Source organism: Aquarana catesbeiana, linkage group LG04 (assembly GCF_042186555.1).
Source record: "Aquarana catesbeiana isolate 2022-GZ linkage group LG04, ASM4218655v1, whole genome shotgun sequence".
In the NCBI taxonomy this organism is placed as follows: domain Eukaryota; kingdom Metazoa; phylum Chordata; class Amphibia; order Anura; family Ranidae; genus Aquarana; species Aquarana catesbeiana.
The window spans coordinates 594,247,168-594,272,227 of record NC_133327.1 but is presented as its reverse complement, the minus strand read 5'-3'; the positions used below and the strand labels follow the sequence as shown (position 1 = coordinate 594,272,227).

General features: G+C 43.7%; 1 protein-coding gene across 2 annotated transcripts in view; it reads right to left on the bottom strand.

The window, feature by feature from the left end:
* Nucleotides 1-25,060, bottom strand: part of UGP2 (UDP-glucose pyrophosphorylase 2) — a 159,791-nt gene that overhangs the window by 89,093 nt on the left and 45,638 nt on the right. For both annotated transcript variants that reach the window (XM_073628188.1, XM_073628187.1), the window contains exons 2-3: nt 19,689-19,816; nt 2,943-3,050 (exon numbers count right to left, since the gene is read on the bottom strand). In XM_073628188.1, the coding sequence (XP_073484289.1) occupies nt 2,943-3,050; nt 19,689-19,802 (222 nt within the window). In that variant the 5' untranslated portion in view covers nt 19,803-19,816. The remainder of the gene's footprint in view (nt 1-2,942; nt 3,051-19,688; nt 19,817-25,060) is intronic.

The following is a 25,060-nucleotide window of genomic DNA, read 5'->3' as shown; positions in this document are numbered from 1 at the left end:
ATGACCGATAAATCGCTCAGTTGACATAAATGAATCAATTTTTTGTTCGTTTTTTACATATACCTAGTGCAAAAAGTTCGAATGGGAAGCACATTAACCTTTCAATTTATTGTTCGTTCAGCAGAAAATTTCCAAACTTGTCCTTCGTTTTTTCGGCTCAGAAACATCCCAACGATTATCGATTTTGTGCCGAAAAATGAACCAACTGGCTAAATGACTGACTGTCGGATGATTTTTTTGTATAGTGTATGGCCAGCATTACTTGCCGAATCCTCAGGTGAAACTAAGGATTGGCAAATATACTGCATTTTAGAGTTTAACACTCTACAGTGTAGCTTTAAGAATTACAGTTACTATTTATTTGCCATTTCAATCTACGGTAATGTGCAGGTTGTGCTTCTTTTAAATGCACATTATACTTAAGCGGATAGCAATTGCACTTGCCAATGTCTCTTCTAGCGCATTGACATGGTTCACTGAAACATCTTCAGATTCAGGCATATAAAGCCTGCTTGTGCCCCTATAAAAAGGGCCCAGTGTTTCTGTGTTCCACTGCTACACGCTGGGCTCATGCCAGGTTGGCCTCCTGCCACTCATACGATGACATGTCCAAGCACAACTACTATATAACAAGAGGGGATTCACAGCACTGTGCTTTAGAAGATGGAAACTTGTTCTCATTTTGTCTCTGCACATATCACTTCTATTTACTGGTACAAAGAGGAAAACTCCTAAGGACTGCCAAACCCTCAGTACCAATTAGGCTGACTAGATCCTGAGTGTTCATTGTGTTAGCACGGACATGTATACTCTCCGATTAAAAGTCAGTGGAAAATATAATTATTGGAACAAAGTATGAAAAATATCATTTAATCATAAATTTTACCTGTATTTATGCATCTTTTCTCATAATGGGATATGTGTCTACTATTACACAAATAATATATACAATATAAAGCTGTATGGTTATGTCTTGCCAGCATTACCAATCCTTTGGTAGGTAGAACAGTAACCCTATTATATGAATTTTGACTGTATATTTTAGCTGTTGGCCTGGAATACCAGTTAAACTGGGGCTCATAATCCAAAGTATCTGAGGGATAAAGAAACCTTGTTGACGGAGATACAACTCTGATTCCTCATTAGTAGTGACGTGTAGTAAAATAAAAAGGGGAAGAACAAATTGGTTGCTACAATAACAGTTCTTCAATACTGGGCACTATTACCCCCTTCCTGCCCCGGCCAATTTTCAGCTGTCACACTTTGGGTACAGCATTGCTTGACCGTGCTATTGTCATTAAAAAAAAAAAAATACAAATTTTGTTTACAACAGACAGAGCTTTCTTTTGGTTGTATTTAATCACCACTGAGATTTTTTATTTTTTGCTAAACAAATGAAAAAAAGACCGAAAATTTTGAAAAAAAAAAAAAAAAAAAAAAGAAGGTTCTCTTGGTTTATGTAACAAAATTCTGAAAATAAGTACATTTTTCTCCTTCACTGATGTGCTCTGATGAGGCAGAACTGATGGACACTAATGAGGAGGCACCAATATGCATCACTGATGGGACTACCCTGATAATCAATGCAGAAGACCACCCCCTCCCCGGTCAGGAGAGCCACCTATCGGCTCTCCTCTACTCACGCGCTGTCAGTGTGAGTAGAGGAATACCAATAGCCGCCACTTCCTATTCACACTATGATCAGCTGTGGCTGGACACAGCTGATCACGTGGCAAAGAGCCGGTGTGTTCGGACAACACACCAGATCACCAATGCCACGCTGCGCACATCGTCTTGTTCTTGCCCCGGCGTCCTTTTCTGAAGGACATCACATGACGTCCAGTCAGAACAATGAAACCCCCACCTGGCCATCATTTTGCTATAGGCAGGGCGGGAAGGTGTTAAGCCAGCTATAGATGGAGTGAGGAAAAAAAAATTGCTAAATTTTCCCATCAACACAGCCAGTGTTGATAAGAGAATCCCTCCCACTGAGCCATTGTGTTCCCCCCGCGGGTTGGAGCTGTGCCCGCTGGGAGAATACACTGATTACTACTAGCGGCTATAATAGCCACTAGAAATAATTGCATGTAAAGTCCGACAAGCTGGTTGTACCAAAGTAGATTGATTGATCAACTTGGGTACATTCAGCCTGCCCATACATGGTTTTAGTCCCTGCTGAACCGGCCGAGATTCAAACAGTCTATTGCCAGCAGACACTTTCAATAATAAACGCAAAGTGACGTTTGCAGCTGATAAATGAGATGAGAAAACCAATTACAAATGTTAACCATGTCGATATGCAAGCGGAAGGCCACAAGAGCTACAGTCCTAGACTCATTTTAAGTCAAAAGTAAACCAAATATTACAGCTGAAGTCTGGTTTAAAAAAAAAAAAAAAAAATCCTCACCTAGGTCAAAAAAAGGGGGAGCTTTTTCTGCAAAACTTTCCTTCCATTCATAGTAGTCCACTGCAATAATTGTTTTATCCACCAGTATTTTCAGTCTTCTGTGCTGAATACCAGCCAGTGTCATTTAACTCACATCCTTTGTGTATCCAGGCTGCCATGGAGTTCCCTACTTAAATGACATTATTTGATACAGTAAGGGCCACCTCAAACTGCCACTGACAAGAGTTTACCCCATATGGAGTGCTGTATTATATCTTTTTCATTCTCCATTACACTACTATACATCACGGGTTACATTTCTCAACCACAGTCACCTTATTACCTGAACTACACAGACTCAGTTTGGCATCATCAGAACTTGTACTGCCAAAAGACACAAAAGCAGAACAAAGGAACTTGAGCAAGAACAATATAAAGTATAATTAGTTACCTTCACGCTAGAAAGGTAAAAGGTTTATGGTCTTGTAAAACTTTGCAGACTTCCTGACAAATATTCTGCTTAGTACTTTGTAAAGAAGAGAAACGGTCAACTTACAGAATCCTCAGGAGGCCTCTGGATTTTACCCCAGTCCACAGAAGGGCCCTTCTCTTGCAAAAACCGGTGAAACAATTTCTGGAAGCCTTCCAGGTCTTTCTGCGTGTGCTGAAAGAAACAAAATAAATACTCAATGGAAAATATACAGGTAAGACCGCAAACTGAATAAAATTTGTAAAATGACATACTATTAAAGTGGATGTAAACCCGCACATATATCCAGTGAAGTGAACAGCCTCAGATTATACACAGGGATGAAACAATTATCTCTACATAAGTTTTACATATACATCTGCTGTCTTCAGCTTTATATACTGTTTAGAAAGTTCAGATCATGTTAAGGGAATTTCTCTTCTTGTTCAGGACTGCAGTGAAGTCTGGGCAAACAACCAAGACAGCTGATTGGAGGAAAGGCACACACCCCTTCTCCTCATAGGTAGAGACTTTCCAACTATTGTTGAATAGTTCAGGGCTCTGCTAATCTATTTATAGCAAGCACCCCAACACAATACTCAGGCTGCTTTTATCATATGTGATGGAGAACTTTACAGCAGTTATCAGGCTGATAACAGAAGAACGGAGCAGGAGACATCTACGGGACATAGTGCTTTGAACAGAGATAAGAAAACACTGCAGATATATGTGCCCAGCTCAAAATTTCATGAAATGGGTTTACATCCACTTTAAAGAAAATACACAAATCTTTAAATTAGAAGCCCAGACAAGTTTTTTTTTTAATTTTAAACCAAAACTTTACCAAAAAAAAAAAAAAATAAAACGTTCTTTAGCAAGGAACATACATCCCACATTATTTATTATGATACCAAAATTTGTGCGTGCTGTAATTTTCCAGCATTGTTCCCGTTTCTGCTTGCTAGAGGCTGCCAACTTGCTAAAGCCCAGAGTCCTAAACAGCAGTAAATCCTAAGGCTCGGTTCACACTACCGCGACTTGGGATCCGACTTGTAAGCCCTCAAGTCGCCCCAAGTCGCCCCAGAAAGAGATTCACATTACAGTGCATGGGAGCGTCTTAATAGACACTACTGAAGTCGCTCCGACTTCAGAGCGTACTCCCTGTACTACTTGGATCCGACTTTGATCCGACTTCAGCCTATTGACTATCATTGAAGTCGGATCGCCGTCTCGCATGATCCGACTTCGGCATGCGACTTGTGCTCAAATGATCTTGAGGGGAACTCCGCGCCAAATTTTAAATAAAAATCCGGCATGGGTTCCCCCTCCAGGGGCATACCAGGCCCTTGGGTCTGGTATGGACCTTGAGGAGAACCCCCTACGCCGAAAAAACGGCGTGGGGGGTCCCCCCCAATCCATACCAGACCCTTATCCGAGCACGCAGCCCGGCCGGACAGGAATGGGGGTGGGGACGAGCGAGCGCCCCCCCCCTCCTGAACCGTACCAGGCCGCATGCCCTCAACATGGTGGGTTTGGTGCCTTGGGGAGGGGGGCGCGCTGCGGCCCCCCCCACCCCAAAGCACCTTGTCCCCATGTTGATGAGGACAAGGGCCTCTTCCCGACAACCCTGGCCGTTGGTTGTCGGGGTCTGCGGGCGGGGGGCTTATCGGAATCTGGGAGCCCCCTTTAATAAGGGGGCCCCCAGATCCCGGCCCCCCACCCTATGTGAATAGGTATGGGGTACATGGTACCCCTACCCATTCACCTAGGGAAAAAAGCGTCAATAAAAAACACAGTACACAGGTATTTAAAATAATTTATTAGGCAGCTCCGGGATCTTCTTCCGACTCCGGGGGTCTCTCCGGCGTCTTCTCCCGGTGTCCGCATCTTCTGCCGGCTCCACCGCTATCTTCTGGCGCTCTTTTGCCAGCGGTGGTCCGGACCTCTGGATCATCTTCTTCCCTCTTCTCTTCCAGAGATGTTGACACGACGCTCTCCCCAGCCAGAATGGTTTCTGTGCGCTCTGCAAGGGACTTATATAGGCCGTGACCCCGCCCCCTTATGCCGTCACAGTCCCTGGGCATGCTGGGTCTGTGACGTTTTAGGAGGCGTGGTCACCGGGTGATGACCACGCCCCCTTATGACGGCACAGCCCCAGCATGCCCTGGGACAGTGACCTCATAAGGGGGCGGGGTCACCGCCTATATAAGTCCGTTGCGGAGCGTTCAGAGACCATTCCAGCTGGAGAGAGCGTCGTGTCAACATCTTTGGAAGAAAAGAAGAAGGCAGAAGTCCGGACCACCGCTAGCAATTGAGCTGCAGAAGATAGCGGAGGAGCCGGCAGAAGATGCGGACACCGGGAGGAGACGGCGGAGAGACCCCCGAAGTCGGAAGAGGACCCCCGAAGTCGGAAGAAGATCCCGGAGCTGCCTAATAAATTATTTTAAAAAACCTGTGTACTGTTCGTTTTATTGACGCTTTTTTCCCCTAGGTGAATGGGTAGGGGTACCATGTACCCCATACTCATTCACATAGGGTGGGGGGCCGGGATCTGGGGGCCCCCTTATTAAAGGGGGCTCCCAGATTCCGATAAGCCCCCCGCCCGCAGACCCCGACAACCAACGGCCAGGGTTGTCGGGAAGAGGCCCTTGTCCTCATCAACATGGGGACAAGGTGCTTTGGGGTGGGGGGGGCCACAGCGCGCCCCCCTCCCCCAAGGCACCAACCCCCCCATGTTGAGGGCATGCGGCCTGGTACGGCTCAGGACGGGGGGGGCGCTCGCTCGTCCCCACCCCCATTCCTGTCCGGCCGGGCTGCGTGCTCGGATAAGGGTCTGGTATGGATTGGAGGGACCCCCCACGCCGTCCTTTCGGCGTAGGGGGGTTCCCCTCAAGATCCATACCGGACCCAAGGGCCTGGTATGCCCCTGGGGGGGGGAACCCATGCCGGATTTTTATTTTAAAGTTCCCCCTAAAGATTCATACCAAACACAGTGGCGGGGATCCAAGTCGGATCCCCGTTCATTGAAAGTCGGATCCACAAGTCGTGTTGAAGTCGGGTTAAAGTCGCGTTGCAAAGTCGCGTTGAAGTCGTGTTGCCCCTGTGTGAATCGAGCCTTAAGCTGAACTAAACCCATCGATTTAACAGTTTCAAAAAGTGCTACATTCCTGGAATGCCAGGATTGCTAACTGTCATATTTGCTTGTGTCCTCAACCAAACTGTCAAACCATCAAATGGTTGGTGTTATAACTGATCACATGTACAGCATTATGGCAGTTACAGTTTAAACAGAAGCAGCTTCCTTGGCTGTACAAGATAGGAGGGTTTAACCATTTCCAGCCCAGGCCTATTCTGGCACTTCGCTCCTACATGTAAACATTTTTTTTTTCTAGAAAATTACTCAGAACCCCCAAACATTATAATTTTTTTTAGCAGAGACCCTAGGGAATAAAATGGCAGTCCTTTCAACTTTTTATGTCACGCAGTCTTTGCGCAGCGATTTTTCAAATGCTTTTTTGGGGGGGGGACACAAAACAGTAAAGTTAGCCCAATTTTTTTTCATAAAGTGAAAGATGATGTTACACTGAGTAAACAGATACCAAACATGTCATGCTTTAAAACTGCGCACGTTCATGGAATGGCGCCAAACTTTGGTACTTAAAAATCTCCATAGGTGGCGCTTACATTTTTTTTTTTTTTTTTTTTTTTTTTACAGGTTACGGTTTAGAGCTTTTGCTCTAACGTTGTGTGGTTTGAACATTGTTTACATATGCGGGCTCGACGTACGCAGGGAAGGGGGCCTTCAGCAAATAGGCTGCCCTTGTTATTTTAGTGCATGTTCTGCCTTAATACACAAAAAAAAAAAAAAAAAAAACCACAAAACTGCACAGAAATTACATCTTTCAAGCTTCTCTTAGGACAGGTGGATTTTTATTCTCCAACATAAAATCTATTATTTTGCCTCCCCTGTAAAGTGTATACAGGAAATCGGATTTAATTTATGTTAATTAAAATATTTCACGAAGCATAAAAATCTGTTTCCTTAACCACTTGCCGCCAAATCACGTACCTTTACGCGAATTGGTTTCGGGTGACTGTACCAGAGTGATGCCTGCTGCAGGCATCACCCCGGTACCATTTTTTAGAGCTGATGGTCGGCTCTCTTGTAACAACAACTGATGCGGCTAAGCAGCTACTCGGCTGTTATTACAAGCATCAGGAGGGCATATGCCCCCCCTCCTCCCGCCGGGAGACCCCAGCGACCAGTCAAAACGCCAGCTGCCCAGAGACCCGAACAAAGCCGGAATCGGCTTTGAATGGGTCTTGGCTATGGTAATCCGAAAGCTACGTCATGACATCACTTCAGGTTTACTCGGGAGCCAACGACGCCGGTTTCAAAAATCAAAAAGTATTCAAAAACGCCGCCCTTGGCGTTTTAAATACTTTCAAGTCCAGGAGGAGTCCCCCCAGATCCCTCCACGAAGAGTACCTCTTACTGCCTATTACTGTCACAAGGGATATTCACATTCTTTGTGACAGCAATAAAAGTGATCAAAAATTGTATTTTTATTTTTTTTATAAGGGACAGTGTAAAAAATAAATAAAAGAAAAATAAACATATTTTAAGCGCCCCATGCCTCCGTGCTTGTGTGCCAAAGCGAATGTATACGCAAGTCATGCTCACAAATGTAACTCATGTTCAAACCACATGTGAGGTATTGCTGCGATCGTTAGAGCAAGAGCAATAATTCTAGCGCAAGACCTCTTCCAGATAGAAACAGGTAACCGTTAAAAAAAAAAAGTTTAAAGCGTCGGCTATGGAGATTTTTTAGCACCATCATTTATCGATGGGCTAACTTTGTTTTTTTTCCCATGAAAGCACTATACACAAGAATCCAATCAATCAGTTCAACCAATCAATTCTTTACAGTGTAACACCTCACTACTCACATCATTGGATCATAAGAACCAAATGGGATAAACAATGAACGGGTGACCTAAATACATTACATTGCCTATTAACCTGATTCCCCAATTGAAGACTGAAAGGCACTTCAACGGCACAGTAAGGCCTATCAGTTGATGACCCGAAAGTAAATCTGATATGAGTCTTTTGCAGCCCCTGAGCAGGGTTCGTTATTAGCACTCCACTGCCAAGGTAAGTTAAAGGTTTCTTAAAAAAAAAAAAAAAAAAAAAAAAAAAAGGAAAAGAAGTAGAATTTTCCCTTCATTAATAAAAAATAATAAAGTTATGCTCACCTGCTCTGTGCCATGGTATTGCACAGAGCGGCTCCAAACCTCCTCTTCTGGGGTTCCACATCAGTGATCCTGGCTCCTCAAGTTGTGTGTCTTCTCACCCCATAGCAAGTCGCTTGCTATGGGGGCAGAAGTGCAGGTTCTCTCCCATGCTGGGCTGTGTGCGTACATAGAAACACATTGTGGGTCTCGGCTCCGCCCTCCCACTCTCTGCTCAAAGGATTTAACTGACAGCAGGAAAAGCCTATGGCTCTCGCTGCTGCCCGATCCTCCTGTAGGAGGAGAAAGACTCAGGTAAGCATTTGGGGGAAGAGCATGTGGCAAAACATTTTACTTTAAAAGAACCGGCTCCAAGATAGAGAACTAAGGGATCAAACACCGCTGATCGCTCCGTAAGCAGAGAGCTGGTAACTGTCAGTCACTGCTGTCTTCTCTGCCCGCCCCCCCAGCTCACTGGAGTGCTGGGCTGTGAAGGGAGCAGGTGGCTCAGGCTCTCGCAGCTTGCTTAGAGGCTGAGCCAGGTGCTGCTCCAGGGTTGTGGGCGGATTCTGATTTTATTATCGCGATCTTGTCGCCGCCTGAACCGGCTCTGCGAGATCAGCCAACATCGGGCTTCAGCCCCGTCTGCTGAAAAGGGGTCACAGGAGTGCAGAACGAACTGCACTCCTGTGATCCACAAGAGAAGTACAACCAAACGAGCTTTGGCTGGACTTCTCTTTTATTGTAGGGAATGCATTAAGGTAAAAAAATGTTTTAGCTTTAGTATGCTGTCCAGAGTGCTATGCCACAATTGTGACTTCTGTGCGCACGTGCAGGAGTTGTCCCATTGTGGCCCAGCTATTCAAATGCATGGAGCAAGCGAACCCGGAAGGAAGACCAGGTGAAGATCTAAGCCCTGTCAGCGGTGACAATGCACCGATGGAGGGATCTGCTTTACAAGTAAATCTGTCATAATGCGCTAGTATGCCGTGCATATTAGCATATTATGACATTAACCTGCAAGGGTGCCATTTATTTTTTTCTTTAAAAGGGTAAGTTCACCTTTACAGAAAATCTGTAAAGGTGAACTTTCACTGGATCCACAATGTAGAAGTCTACCTTGTCCCTGAAGATAATGCTGATCACTCAGTAGTAGTAACAATTGGGTAATTTACTACTTAACCAACAATTCTAAAATAAATGAAAGGCAGTATAATGGCAAGTCTCAGGGGCACACCAATTTTAAAGTAAACCTGTCATGAAAGAAATACCAAATCAGCAATTGTTGGCCTTCTAAAAAATACTAGTTGCCTGCCTATCACGCTGAACCTCTGGCTCAAAGCGGTATTAAGCCTCAAATTTAAAAAAATGTAATATCTTGCAGCTTACCAATCATTAGATGGCTGCATCAATTTTCTAATCTTAAGACTATTTTCCCCTTGGTTTTCACCTAGTGATCTGACCAGTAACACACCTCCTGTATTAGAGTGCCCCCACTCTGGATGAAGGGGCATCTTTGGACAACAGTACTGTCAGTCTGCCTGGAGTGGGGTGTTAGATGTACTAGCAGATTTGAATACACTAACAAACGGAAGCCAAACTCCAGCTATTTATTAGCAGTTACTGCAGTCTTTTTTTTTGATTTTGGGATAAAGGCTTTACATAATAAAAAAAACAAAAAAAAAAAACAAACAAAAAAAAAGAAGCATCACCCCCGCAAGTGTTAAAATGTTTGTCTCATCTCTGACTAATTCTTCTGGAGAGCTTGTTTTTTGAAAAACAGACTTACTGGCTGGATCACCAGATGAAAAACGAAGGAAAAACCCTAAAAAAGAAAAATGAATGCAGCCATCACAAGAACTGGTAAGCTGCAATTGGAAAATAAATAAATAAATAAAAAATAATATGTTTGCTTTTGGTTTCAATACCATTTTAAAGTTATAGCTAAAGTTATATTATACATGCCTCCAACCAAACTTTTTATCACTTCTATCAGCTCATCCTCCACAGTTATAACCTTATGTACCACTTACCACACCCTCTTAGATTGTAGATGGAGCAGGTCCCTCTTAACCGCGTTTATTTTATTGTAACTGTACGGTCTTTCTTTTATATTGTAAAGCACTGTGTAAACTGTTGGTGCTATATAAATCCTGTATAATAATAAATAATAATACATTATACCCTTCGTTCTTAAGTAATTTCAGAAGTGGACTTGCTGAGTATGCAGCCTCTCTATCTTTAAATCTAGCCTATGTTCCAGTTTAGGCTACTTTCACACTGAAGGCAGTTTTCAGGCGTTTTAGGCCTGAAAATAGCGCCTGTAAAGCACCTGAAAACCGCCTCCCATGCCACCCCAGTGTAAAAGCCAGAGTGCTTTCACACTGGGGCGGTGCGCTTGCGGAACAGGAAAAAAAGTACGGTTTGGGAACGCTGTATACAGCGCTCCTAAACCACCCCTGCCCACTGAAATGCATGGGCAGAGAAGCGATTTGGAAGCGCCGCAACACAAGCGTTTAGCATGAGACTGCACTGTCCACAGTTAACTCTTTCCTGTATAGACCAGAATATCAGGGAAGCAGCACAGAGAGCAGGAACCAGCAGCAAGTTGTAAACGGCCGAGCCAAGGTCCTGCGGGCACAGCATGCACTGTGACCCCCTGGAGACAAAGCTTGCCCCTGGCTGTGCTCCTGATGTGGATAACGTGAGAAGAGGGCAGAGCCTGTTTCCCAGGCAATCTGATGCTAAGCATTGCCCAGGTCGCACGATCGCACCCTGGCTCAGGTAAATATACCTGGGCTGGGGGGAAACTGTGAATTTCCTCTCTGCCAGTCTCCCTGGATGCTATTATAAGAGTTATCACACAGTCCATATTCAACCAACTCAACGAAAAGAGCAGTAAAGTGAGTAGCCAATGTTTATTAAAAAGGGAAATTGTGGGGGTCTATTTATCTAGGAGAATACAATAAAGAAGAACGTTCTTGAAAAAATACTCTATATTAGGACAACCATTACAAAACTTACTCTATTTTCATACTTTTGCATGTGAAGAATTTTTAATGTAGCAGGGAAATTGAATAAATAAAAAGTGTGCGTATCTAACAAAAAGCAGACCAGCTTTTCTTTTGTTTTACCAACCACTTAAAATCTAACATTTCCCACATCCCTGGAGAGATAACGCCAGAGCAGAGAAGTAATCCCGAAGCAGCAGTGATGACCTCATCGTGGTCAATCACTACGTGTGATGAGAAAGTTCTACATTTGTTTTGTCCTTACCACCCACATGGCCCTTTAGAGAATTAATGATTATAGCAGATCATAGACATGTATTACAAAAAAAAACCCTACAGTATACCACAGAATGCCCTGTGTATTTTTTCTACAAAAACCAGGGAATGTTCTGTTAGAAGTCTGATTTGAACCAAGCAGATAGACATCTGATTTTATTTAGAGAAGCACAGAGAGTACGTTTTCTTCGAAGCGCCCCAGTCATGTAGGACTCTTGGGATATATCAAGCTCAGCATTCCTTTTCCAAGAAAAATCCATGACTACATTAGCCAGAGAGATGATCCAATCCCTCTCCAATGGAGTACAAGCAAAAATTTTAAAAAGCTCTGCCCCACACTTATATACACGCCAATAGTCCCGATTTTCCCGGGATATTCACGGTATTCAGACCCTTGTCCCGGGAAAAAAAAAAAAAAAAAAATCACGGGAAATTGGCTTTGTCCTGACTCCCAGAGTATTGCCAGAGCCGCCGCTAGAGGTCCGGGGCCGGTACTGGTGATTTGATCTCCGCCGCCATTTTGCAGAAGTCCAGCTCTCGTGGAGGCAGAGGGGAAGAAACAAGAGGCGTAGCCTGGGTGGCTGCAAATATACATGGAGCTGTCCCAACCCCACACCCTGCTGCCGGTCCGTGACCTGTTGTGGAAAAGCCCGCAGCTCCATTTCTTTTGGCAGCCACCCGGGCTCCGCCTCTTGTTACCTTGGCCTCCACGAGCTGGTCTTCTCTGTAAAATGACGGCGAATATCAAATCACCAGTGCCGGCCCCAGGGTGACAAGTCAGGTACTGCATTTGGTGACAAGTGAGGTGCTCTATCTGGTGACAAGTGAGGAGGCAGGTGACAAGCTGTACCTGGTGACAAACTGCATCTGGTGGCAACGGACATGGCAAGTGACAAGTTGCATCTGGTGGCAGGCGATGTGGCAAGTGACACGCCCAGAGACTGTTTCTGCATTATGGGGAGTTGAACTATTTAAAAGTGGAGTTCCACTGGTTTTTGAGTTTATTAAAAATCAGCAGCTACAAAAAGTATAGCTGCTGACTTTTAATAAACAGACACTCACCTATCCCACAGTCCAGCGATGCGGCCACCCGAAGCCTCCATTCTTTCCCCCTCTTCTTCACGGCGCCGACATTGTGAGTGTGGGTGCCCGGCTGTGACAGTTTGCGGCTTCACAGAGCCAAGCACGCACTGCACATCCGCGAGCCACCCTGCGCTCCGTCAATTGCCAGGCAATGTTCTGGGACCTGTGACGTGTTCCAGAAGATTGCTGGGAGGGAGGGGCTGCCTAGGAGTCGCCCAGAAGTCAGAAGGAGAAAGTGGGACAGGAAGTCCCACTCCAAACCAGGTGCCCAGCCCCCCACCCCCAAAAAAATGACATGTCAATTGTGGCATGTCAGGGGGCGAGGAGTACTTAAAGCGAAAGTTCCACTTTTGGGTGGAACGCCGCTTTAATATTACAATGTAATAATAGAAATAACGCGCTTCAATCATCCTGACACCATATCAAGCATGGTACCATGATGATTGAAGCGCTAACACCAGGTGTTTGGAGTATCTTTATATGGTGATTGTTAAACTTGCTGGAATACAGATATTGCTATTGTGGTGCAGGATCTGGGCCTGTTGTCCCTCCAGCCCTCTTTCTTTCCTTATTTCTTTCTTTCCTTCTCTCTCCTTCCCTCCCTATCTCTCTCCCTCGTTCATCTCAGACTAACCACACCCCCTTTAAGCCACACCCAATATTAAGTTTAAACCACGCCCATTTTTTACTGTGTCACGTGCCCCCCTCCCCACACCATGCCTACAAACAGATGCCCCACCCCTTATTTATAATAAGACTCTGCCAAAAAAGTGTCCCTATAAAGGTTTTGACAATGTTGGCAACTATGCACTTACCCAAGGGTAAGTACCCAGTTATCATGAAAAACCCTGAAAGTTGCATTTCTAAATAATATTAATAATTAAAAAAAAAAAAAATCACCAATGCTCCCCACCACAAAAAAACTTTATTTGGGGGCCATACCTAGAAGTTTGGTAGAAGGTAGAAAGAAAATACATATGATCTGGTAGAAGAAGAAGTCAAAAGTGGTTTTAATCATGAGAAAATGTCTAGAACTCAGAAAGTATGCTTAACTGAACCTATCACAGCAAAATTTCCATTTTGAATCAAAATTAACTTTATTGCCTTTTTGATTGGCTATGAGACATTCGTAGACATAATTGGTGCGTATGATCTCAATCGCATCTGATAAGTTGGGAATTAGATTTGATTTCCATGGCCTTGTTATAAGTATCCTAGTTGTCAAAAATATACATGTTACTATAGTGCGACAAAACGGTGGGAATCTTTCAATACCCAAATTTAGTATTGCTAGATCTGGATTAGGAGGGGTAAGGGAGACCCGTAATATCAGTAACTGCCAAGGCTCAAAACGAGAGTACTCACCAAGATAAACCACGGTTATTTAGGGACTGGGTGCTTATTTAAATTTACTTATTTGGAAAAATTTATTGATGGAACTTTTACAGGTTTCCTTCCATATTTAATCTATTATAATATACATATGGGGAATTGTACATTAGCCACTAGAGAGTGCCCCATATTATAAGGCAAGTCCCTCTGCCTTCTTGCTTGTTGAGATAAGATAATCGGCCACATAAAATTCTTTACACCTAGCCGATCTTTTATACATACTGTAGATTGTAAAGTTTAAACACCGGCATAAATATATTAGCTCAGGATTAGCTAAAATGCACAGGACACAAAGGAAACACAAATAAGACATGCCAATTTAGCATACGTATTAAATTAATCAAACATAAGAAAAAGCTTGATTGCACCTACAACCCAAAGGAGTGGCCGTTCTGATCAGCATAACCGTTGCTATTGATAGTGTGAATAAACTCCAGCTGTCATGAACGCCCACGGAGGGGCCAGAGAGAGAGCTGTAACATTCTGATGACGTATGATGCAATGAATGATGCCAAGAAAAACCCACTATCTGTTTATACCTTTCACGGCTGCATTGTTTACTGCATGCCCGAACAATAGCGTGCAACCAGATACAATGCTGTCCTTCTGTGGCACAGAGAACCATAAGCTGAGAGAAACAAGTTTAAACGTGAACTGCAGATGCTGGATAAATACTGTATATTTGTTCTCTGCCCTTGAAGGGGATCGTGCATTGGCATTTACAAATACCTATACTATGTTGTTACTTCTTTGAGTAGTTACATTCATTTATTTGAATAGGAGCTGCATTACTTACTGGTGCTGATGCATTGTAGTTCTGAATGTTAGTAACATGCAAAATCCGGTATATTGCTGCACTCCTTGGTATCTTTATTGAAGTCGAATCACAGGCATGACAGAAACGTAAAATGTAACACGTTTCGCGCTAAAGTCAGCACTTATTCAAACCTCATATACACATACATTGCATGAAATATACAGTATCTCACAAAAGTGAGTACACCCCTCATATTTTTGTAATTTTTTAAATATATTTTGTATGTGACAACACTGAAGAAATAACACTTTGCTACAATGTAAAGTAGTGAGTGTACAGCTTGTATAACACTGTAAATGTGGTGTCCCTTCAAAATTACTCAACACACAGCCATTAATGTCTAAACCGCTGGCACCAAAAGTGGGTACACCCCTAAGTAAAAAATGTCCAAATTGGGCCCAAAGTGTCAATATTTTGTGTGGCCACCATTATTTTCCAGCACTGCCTTAACCGCTTAGGCATGGAGTTCACCAGAGCTTCACAGGTTGCCACTGGAGTCCTCTTCCCCTGTCCCACAGATGCTCAATAGGGTTTAGGTCTGGAGACATGCTTGACCAGTGCATCACCTTTACCTTGAGCTTCTTTAGCAAGGCAGTGGCTATGTTGGAGGTGTGTTTGGGGTTGTTATGTTGGAATACTGCCCTGTGGCCCAGTCTCTGAAGGGAGGGATCATACTGTGCTTCAGTATGTCACAGTACATGTTGGCATTCATGGTTCCCTCAATGAACTGTAGCTCCCCAGTGTCGGCAGCACTCATGCAGTCCCAGACCATGACACTTCCACCACCATGCTTGACTATAGGCAAGACACATTTGTCTTTGTACTCCTCACCTGGTTGCCACCATACATACTTGACACCATTTGAACCAAATACGTTTATCTTGGTCTCATCAGACCACAGGACATAGTTCCAGTAATACATGTCCTTAGTCTGCTTGTCTTTAGCAAACTGTTTGCGGCCTTTCTTGCGATTCATCTTTAGAAGAAGATTCCTTCTGAGACGACAGCCAGGAGACCAATTTGTACAGCGTATGGTCTGAGCACTGACAAGTTAACCCCCCACCCCTTCAATCTCTGCAGCAATGCTGGCAGCACTCATATGTCTATATCCCAAAGACAACCTCTGGATATGACGCTGAGCACATGCACTCAACTTCTTTGGTCGGCCATGGCGAGGCCTGTTCTGAGTGGAACCTGTCCTGTTAAACTGCTGTATGGTCTTGGCCACTGTGCTCCAGCTCAGTTTCAGGGTCTTGGCAATCTTCTTATAGCCTAGGCCATCTTTATGTAAAGCAACAATTCTTTTTTTTCAGATCCTCAGAGAGTTCTTTGCCATGAGGTGCCATGTTGAACTTCCAGTGACCAGTGTGATGTGAGAGAGCGATAACACCAAATTTAACATACCTGCTCCCCATTCACACCTGAGACTTTGTAACACTAACGAGTCACATGACACCGGGGAGGGAAAATGGCTAATTTGGCCCAATTTGGACATTTTCACTGAAGCTCGATTCACATCTATGCATGTTGCTTTTGAGGGTTTCTGCAGTGCTTTTTGCGGTGCTCGCCGCGTTTTTACCGCGATTTGCGTTTTTTTTTTTTTAACACTGTATATAGCTGGTTGCTAATGAGGGGGCCGGGAAGCCGGCTGCCGCATCCTTAACAACTGATGAGTCATCAGTTGTCAGCGGGCTTCCCGCTGAATGTAGAGGAAAAAAAAAAAGGGGAGAGAGAAAAAAAAAACAGTGTGGGCCCCCCCCCCCAGGTCCATACCAGGCCCATACCAGGCCCTTGGGTCTAGTATGGATTCATAGGGGACCCCCACACACCAAAAAATATAAAAAATTTAAAAAAAAGGCGTGGGGGTCCCCCCAAAATCCATACCAGACCCTTATCCGAGCATGCAGCCCAGCAGGTCAGGAAAGGGAGGGGACGAGCGAGCGCCCCCCCCCCTGAACCAAACCAGGCTGCATGCCCTCAACATGGGGGAATGGGTGCTTTGGGGCAGGGGGGCTCTGCGCCCCTCATGGGTAAGGGTAAGATGTACCCCATACTCATTCACAAGGGGGGGGGGGTCAGGATCTGGGGGGCTTCCAGATTCCAATAAGCCCCCCGTCTGCAAACCCCGACAACCACCAGGCAAGGGTTGTCGGGAAGAGGCCCTTGTCCCCATCAACATGGGGTCAAGGTGCTTTGGGGTGGGGGGGGTGCAGAGCCCCCCCTGCCCCAAAGCACCCTCCCCCCATGTTGAGGGCATACGGCCTGGTATGGTTCAGAAGGGGGGGTGCTCACTCATCCCCTCCCTTTCCTGACCTGCCGGGCTGCATGCTCGGATAAGGGTCTGGTATGGATTTTGGGGGGACCCCCACGCCATTTTTTAAAAAAATGTTGGTGTGTGGGGGTCCCCTCTGAATCCATACTAGACCCAAGGGCCTGGTATGGACCTGGGGGGGACCCCACGCTGTTTTTTTCACGACATTTCAAAAATGTGAGGGGTGTACTCACTTTGTGAGTTACTGTATATATGCATGATACAAGTGAGCATGGTTTGGCAATTAAGCAATTGAACAACTAACCAATAAATCAATTAGAAATACACTCCCACCACACTAATGAGAGCTTATGCTCTTTGCCTTCCCATACTAACATGTCATACAACACATAAATAAAAAAGTAAAAAAAAAAAAAAAAAATCGAAACCAAAACAAGCCACATAAATCTCCTCCAACCTGTCAGCTACTAACACAGATCCAGCAACCACTGCTGCATGACTATGCGGGAGAGCACAGGGAAGGAGAAAGTCAGCCAACTACAGCAGGACACTCTCACAAACTGCACATAATGTCACAATATGAGTGATACACATAATGTCGTTTCCTCCTATGACAGGCTGTGTGGCAAACAAGCCATTCACAGCATGCCAGACAGCCAATGGTGACCTATACCAACTTAATACAATGTTTGGAAAATGACAAAATAAGTTAGATGGGATAGATTGTTCAAAAATTAAAAAACTAACAAAAACAATCCATAAAAACAATATATGAGTAAAAAGATCAAAAAAAAAAAAAAAAGATGATCAAAATAATCCAACAAAAACGGACCCCTGGGAACCCTATACAGGGGGTCCCCTAGTTACAAACATCCGACTTACAAACGACTCCTACTTACAAACGGAGGGTAACAGGAAGTGAGAGGAAATCTACCCTTAGGAAGGGAAATTTACTCCTGTAAGAGATATTATGGGGAAAAGGTACCACCACTGATGCTTTATCACCGAGGCTCGTTTCCACAACAACCCAAAATTTTCAAAATCCAATTTGGGACAGAAAGTGAGGTGAAATCTTCCGAACAGGGGCACAGACAGCAAAACAAATGTTACAGGGGTGACAACCCTTCCCTATGCTATCCAAAAAGCTTAAAAATAGTTTTTTTTGGCTGGAGCTACACTTAAAAAATATACCTGTTCCAACTTACAAAACAGATTCAACTTAAGAACAAACCTACAGTCCCCAAGAAAGAAAGAAATGGTACACTTTTCAAATATTTGTAAAAAATGTTGAAACCCATTTATCATTTTCTTTCCACTTCACAATTATGTGCCACTTTGTGTTGGTCCATCACATAAAATCCTAATAAAAATACATTTACGTTTTTGCTTGTAGAAGTAGTGGAAGAAGAACAAGGCGCGCCAAACTAACTGCAGCATGTGGTGAACCATATATTTAGAAGTAAAAAAAGGCCAAATGGCTACTCACATAATATTAGTGAGAATCAAGCAAATAAACTGATGGTAGTAGAGTCCATGGTCACTTTCACGGACCTCATCGAGCTTGTGTTCCACGCGGGTACACTCTTCCAGTTCTGGTTTCCGGGCATCTCCGAGAACGTACGCCATCCAGCTGAGTTACCAGACTGGTCATCCAGGCCGCTCTGCAGTTCCATCCCTTGCAGTTCACCAGGACGCCGCTGGGACACTCTCATCAATGTTACCCTGGACCTACAGCGACCATGGACTCTACTACCATCAGTTTATTTGCTTGATTCTCACTAATTATTATGTGAGTAGCCATTTGGCCTTTTTTAACTTCTAAATAAATTGTTCACCACATACTGCACTTAGTTTGGCGCACCTTGTTCATCTTCCACTTGTTTTCCAGAGTTTGCTTCAACTCCCAAGGGAGCTGCCACTGGTGCAAATAACTGACCCCCTTCATCAATTGCTGGGACTATTATTTATTAGTATTATTATATATATTTTTTATCAAATATCATCCAATCTAGACTGCTGCTATTATTGATATATTGTTTGGTTGGTTCTTGCGCCACTTTTTCCTTTTCTGTATGTTTTTGCTTGTAACAGGACAAAACTATGTGGGGGAAGAAGCAAAAAAAAATCAAAAAAGCCCCAATCTGCATTTGCAGGTTTTGAGTGGGTTGATGATCTGTAGAAGCCCAGCAAAGGAGAGGATAGTCTGTTCTATACTCCTCTAAATAGTCAGCAAAAAGCAAATATGCAAAGCAGCACCCAGGTCAGGGTGTATTTTTTCCCCATCAGAATCCAGGCATTGGGAAATTAAAAGTTCCCTGAACTCAATGAACCAGAAAATACTTTCCACAGAGTGAAAAGTTATCATAAGTAACCTGCAGATTACAGCCCCTGTTCACACAGGTGTGACTTGTCATGCGATTTTACAGGTCTGTTCAAATCAGTGTAATGCCGACTTTGCGGTGCCACACCGATTTGAAAAAGTAGTTCCTGCACTACTTTTGCCGATTTCAGGTACAACTTGCATAGACATCTGTGGCATGAAGTCACAGAGATGTCAGCCAAGTCGCACTGACATGCAGCTTTGAAATCATGCAATTTCAAGTGAAGTTGTACAATTTCAAAGCCGCATTCAGTGTGAAGCTAGACTTTGCATCTGGAATCTCCAGCATCTAGCAGGTTGGATTGGTAAAGAAAAAAAAAAGCTACAATTATATTTTGAAAAGGGAACCAGATTGCTGCACCATTACCTGTAGTTCATCCTCAGGCGCAGTAGACAATATCTTTTCCAGGTCTGCCTTCATGGCCTCCTCCAGTTCTTGTCTGATGGCTTCCTGGAACTGTGACATCTCTCCACCAGACATTGCTGTACTTAAATCTAAAAAAAAATGGAAATTGTTTAGGCTTGTTACCACAATGTTCAATAACAATCTACTATGAAAAAAGACACATAACCCACAAAACTACTTGAATTTTTTTTTTCTCTAGATTTTACCATAGGCAGTCATCTTATATTGCTGCCTGCAGAGAAACACAATGGGCAAATATCTGGGACTGTGGGTTTTTTTTGGTAGTCAAGGAGGAAAAAAATAAAAATAGACCATTTTCTGGCTTTCATTTTAAAGCAACACTTTGCATTTAAAATAATAATCATGGGTGCACCTAAAATGGTCTAACTAACCCAACACTTCCATGCCTATACATGGTCGCCTCTGCTAGCCATGGGTGGCCATAGAGGACCAAAGGATCATCTGCCCAACCTGCATTTAAAAAAAAAAGAAAAAAAAAAAAAAAAGCGATTACTGGGCTGAAGGGTCTGAATATAGGATGTGTTAAACTTGGCATATGAACGAGGCCTTTTTTTTTTTTTTTTTTTTTGGTATAGATACTTAGATGTCCTACTTTCATATTCAGTGTTGGATTACATTATATTTTGAATTTGTGTCCATTGAATCAAAGATGAAGACGTTGTTCTTTGAATCCTGTCTAAACTTGCCTTGCTCTGAACCTTGTAATGCCCATTTTACTTTTGTTTAATAAAGTTTTTTTTTTTATCTTAAAAAAACACTTGGCTTACGATTTGTAAAAACTGGAGCATTGAAAACAACATAACCAAAAGTAGAGTAACTGCCCCTGGGGACTTACCAGGTTTTAGCTTTCAGTCAATGAAAAAAAAGAATGGAACAGAAAGGAAATCTATTCTGTGTGAAAGAGCTATATTTGTGCCATTTATTTCCTTCCAGGTTTTCTACAACAGCCCTTCAGTTAGCCATACACTAGCAGAATTTCAATAGAAATGTTTAGTTTCAAGAATGTTCATTCACTTTTCCCCATTCATGGGGTCACACTGACATTTATTTTCAACCACAGAGATGAGAAAATTCAAAGAAAGATCGAAACTTTCTTGAGCAAATTAATTTCTTACAGTGAAAGTTGTTTTTGTTCGGGAAAGGCCATTCGTTCCAAAAATCAAATGTTAAAAGCAAAAGACATTTTGAAGTACCATTGAACGACAGCTGTCTACAAATGTACTGAGAATTTTCAAACAGACACACAGAGGAGGACCGCACAGAGGAGGACCGGAGCAGCTGAAACCCGCAAGAGGGAGAGGTGGTTGTCAGCTGCTTTATTGAAATCTATACAGGGAGGTCGGTGCTTGTAACTCCCCCCCACTGCCGCACCGATCACCCTTGACTGCCCAGGTAGCGGGTAAAGCATCGGAGCAATTGCTCGAGTACAAGTACTCGTTCAAATGCTCGGTAACAGTGCAACCCTAGTACAGACCTTTGTACAAATGTTTGTTTGAAAATCTACTACTGTATGGACAGGTTTAGTTTCAGTTGTTTACATTGCAAATTACCCATTTATATCAGTTTAAATATTCTGTTTACCTGGGCTACTACAGTATTTCATTTCTTTAAGGCTACATTTCCACTTGTCATATGACTTGACAAGTCGTACCCCATGATTTCCAATGAGTACCGTTCATATCTGTGCGACTTCAAAGTAGTCCCTGCACTACTTTGGTCCCACTTTGATGCGACTTGAGGTTCACAGACCTCAAGAATACACAGGCATTGCTTCAAGCCGCATCAAAATAGTGGCAAAATCGTGTGACTTTCATTTCGCAATAGTGGAAACCTAGGCTTAGATAACAAAGCTTGTGACTGGCATTTACACAGCACACGAGTTCACAGAAATTGAAACTGAGCAATTGTGCTGAGATAGCAAAGTATCATCTCAGTGCTGTATACATACATAGATTCTTATGACCATGTGTTCCTAGTTATAAAGCTTCTTTGTGGAATTCATGAACACACACATATCTCTTCCCATGTAGGCCCCTTTTCTGCATCTACTCAGTGGACCATAGATGAAAGCTATCTCCGACATTCCCCCTCTCTTGAACCCCTATATTAGCTAATGCCTCTAGGAGCTTGGCTCTTTGCACTCCACTGTGATATGTCTATATGATGCTATTAGAAGTTTACTGTTCACAGGTAAATATTTATACATTGTTTTAGTCATACCCTCCCCTCCTATCTGTTGTTGGACCACAGAGAAAAGTACACACATACACAAAAAAAGGTTGCTTCCAAATCTTGCAAGGCTACTTAAACATGTAGAAAAAGGGTAAAGAAAGAGGCGCCTTCTAAGTATGAACTGTAGAAACTTTATGGTAGAATTAATAAAAAACTCACATTGAGGTTAAAAACGCGCAGCGGTGCATCTCCTTGCTCGCTGGTTCAACAGGCTGTGTCACACAGGAACCAATAGAATGCCGTCTGCCAGCTCTGTGTCTCAGATGGTAATACAGAGGTCTGAGGCGCTCGTGAACTACAGCAGTGTCTGACGTCACCGGAAGCATTTCTGAGCCTGCGCCCTGTCAGTGGAATGGACAGGCGCGCCTTGTCAAGCTTGACAAAGGAGCGCGCCTCTCCATTCCAGAGAGTGTACAGAGCAAGCTGACGGCTTTCTATGGGTTCCTATGTGAAACAGCAAGCAAGGAGATGCACCGCTGCAGGATTTTCATCATGCTGATCGTTTTTAACCTCAATGTGAGCGTTTTTATTTATTGTACCATAAAGTTTCTACAGTTCATACTTAGAAGGCGCCTCTTTCTTTACCCTTTTTCTACATGTTTTGGAGCGTGCTTCTGCTATCCTGAAGAGACCTGCCCTGAGTTATGGACCGTTTCTTCTTCACCCCTGGATATCGCCATCCATCTTGCACAGTTTGTGCTCTCCCCTGATCCACACCAATTACAAGAACACAGACTCAGGTTCTCTGGCATCATTTGAACTACAGTTTGCGCCAAAACCACCCCCATTTCCAAGGCTACGTAAACACCTGATCTTAAAGTTCCGCCAAAAAAATAAAAATTAGTAGCTACTGACTTTTAATAATCGGAAACGCACCTGTCCCAATGTCTAGCAATGCGGGCTACGGAAGCCCTGCTCCTCTCCACGGCACCGGCATTCTTACTGCGGGCGCCTGGCTGTGGCTTAACAGCCGGGCACGCACTGTGCATGGGTGAGCCGCACGCTGTGAATGGCCGGGCAATCTTCTGGGACCTGTGACTTGTCCCAGAAGATTGCAGGGAGGGAGAGGTGATCTTCCTTCAGGTGCCGCGGAGCCCCGGGAGGAAGTAGGATCTGGATACCTCTAAAGAGAGGGTATCCGCTCCCCCAACAAAAAAATGACATGACAAATGTGGCATGTCAGGGGATCACCTGCACTTAAAGCGGAAGTTCCATTTCTGGATGGAACTCCACTTTAAATAAGTAAATATGAGGATTTAGTCACACCATATGGCCATGCTTAAGCCCACCACTGCGTCAAAGTACCCCATTTTCAGTGGGTCCTACACTATTCTTATAATGAAAGATAAATCCCAGTTCTCAAAACCATGGGAGAAGTGTGCTAGTTGCAGATTTCTCTGCTTAAACTGCACTATAAAAAGGGACTACTCCTATAACTACTTACTGGTGGCCACTGATAATGAAGTACTGGTATGTGACAGTGGGGTGCTCCACCCAGGAAGTCTGGTCAGGACTCAATATGTAACAAAGGGTTGGGGGGGCACAACCTAAAACATACATTTCTAGGGTTGGTGCTGCTATAAACAGTACCAACCTTAGGCTGGCCATACATTATACAATTTTCTTATTCAATTTCCTTTAGATTTACCTTCAACTATGTAGTGCAAGGGCCTGCCTGACTGCATACAAATTGAAAGGGTTTAGGTTTGACCTCATATTATATGGTTTGGTAAATCTAAAGGAAAGTTGAACAAGAAAATTGTATAGTGTATGGCCAGCCTTAGAAATGTTTAGGGTGTGCCCCCAACCCTTTGTTTGTTGCATATTGAGTTCAATTGCTTGGTAGCACAAATTGCTAATCAGCCAATCACATGGCAGCAACTCAATGCATTTAGGCATCTAGATGTGTTGAAGACTTGCTGAATTCCAAACGAGCATCAAAATGGGAAAGAAAGGGGATTTAAGTTACTTAGAACGTGGCATGGTTGTTGGTGCCAGACAGCTGGTCTGAGCATTTCAAAAACTGCTGATCTACTGGGATTTTCACTTATAACCATCTCTAGGGTTTACAGAGAATGGCCCGAAAAAGAGAGAATATCCAGTGAGCCACAGTTGTGTGGACGAAAATGCCTTGTTGATGTCAGAGGAGAATGGTTTGAGATGATACAAAAGCAACAGTAACTCAAATTATCACTTGTTACAACCAAGGTATGCAGAATACCAACTCTGAACACACAACACATCGAACCTTGAAGCAGATGGGCTACAGCAGAAAACCACACCGAGTGCAATAATGTGGGGGATATTTTCTTGGCACACTTTGGGCCCCTTAGTTCCAACTGATCATAGTTTAAATGCCACAGCCTACCTGAGTATTGTTGCTGACCATGTCCATCCCTTTATGACTACAGTGTACCCATCTTCTGATGACTACTTCCAGCAGCACCATGTCACAAAGCTCAAATCATCTCAAACTGGTTTACTGAACATGAAAATGAGTTCAAATGTACTCCAATGGCCTCCACAGTCACCAGATCCAATAGAGCACCTTCTGAATGTGGTGGAATGGGAGATTTGCATCATGGATGTGCAGCTGACGAATCTACAGCAACTGTGTGATGCCATCATGTCAATATGGACCAAAATCTGAGGAATGTTTCCAACACCCTGTTGAATCTATGCCATGAAGAATTAAGGCAGTTCTGAAGGCAAAAGGGGGGTCCAACCCGGTACTAGTAAGGTGTACCTAATACAGTGGTCAGTGAGTGTATATCCTAGTAGTCCGAAGAGCATGCATGTGTGTTTTCACATTCTGCATGCCAGTCCCAAAGCAAAGCAATTGGGAGAGCTGAGGGATAACTTGGCAACCTACCTCATAAAAAATGTTGCTTTTTAAATGCATCACACATGGTGCCCAGAGAGCTGGCCCATAGAATCGCAGAGAGTCAGATACAACTAAACGTATACATACATACAGCCCGAAGAGCAGGCAAAGGGCTGGACAAGGACACAATCTGCAGAAAAACTCAATGCTGCTTATGCTATGCAGCATAATAGAACTAACAAAGGGTGGCGAGTAT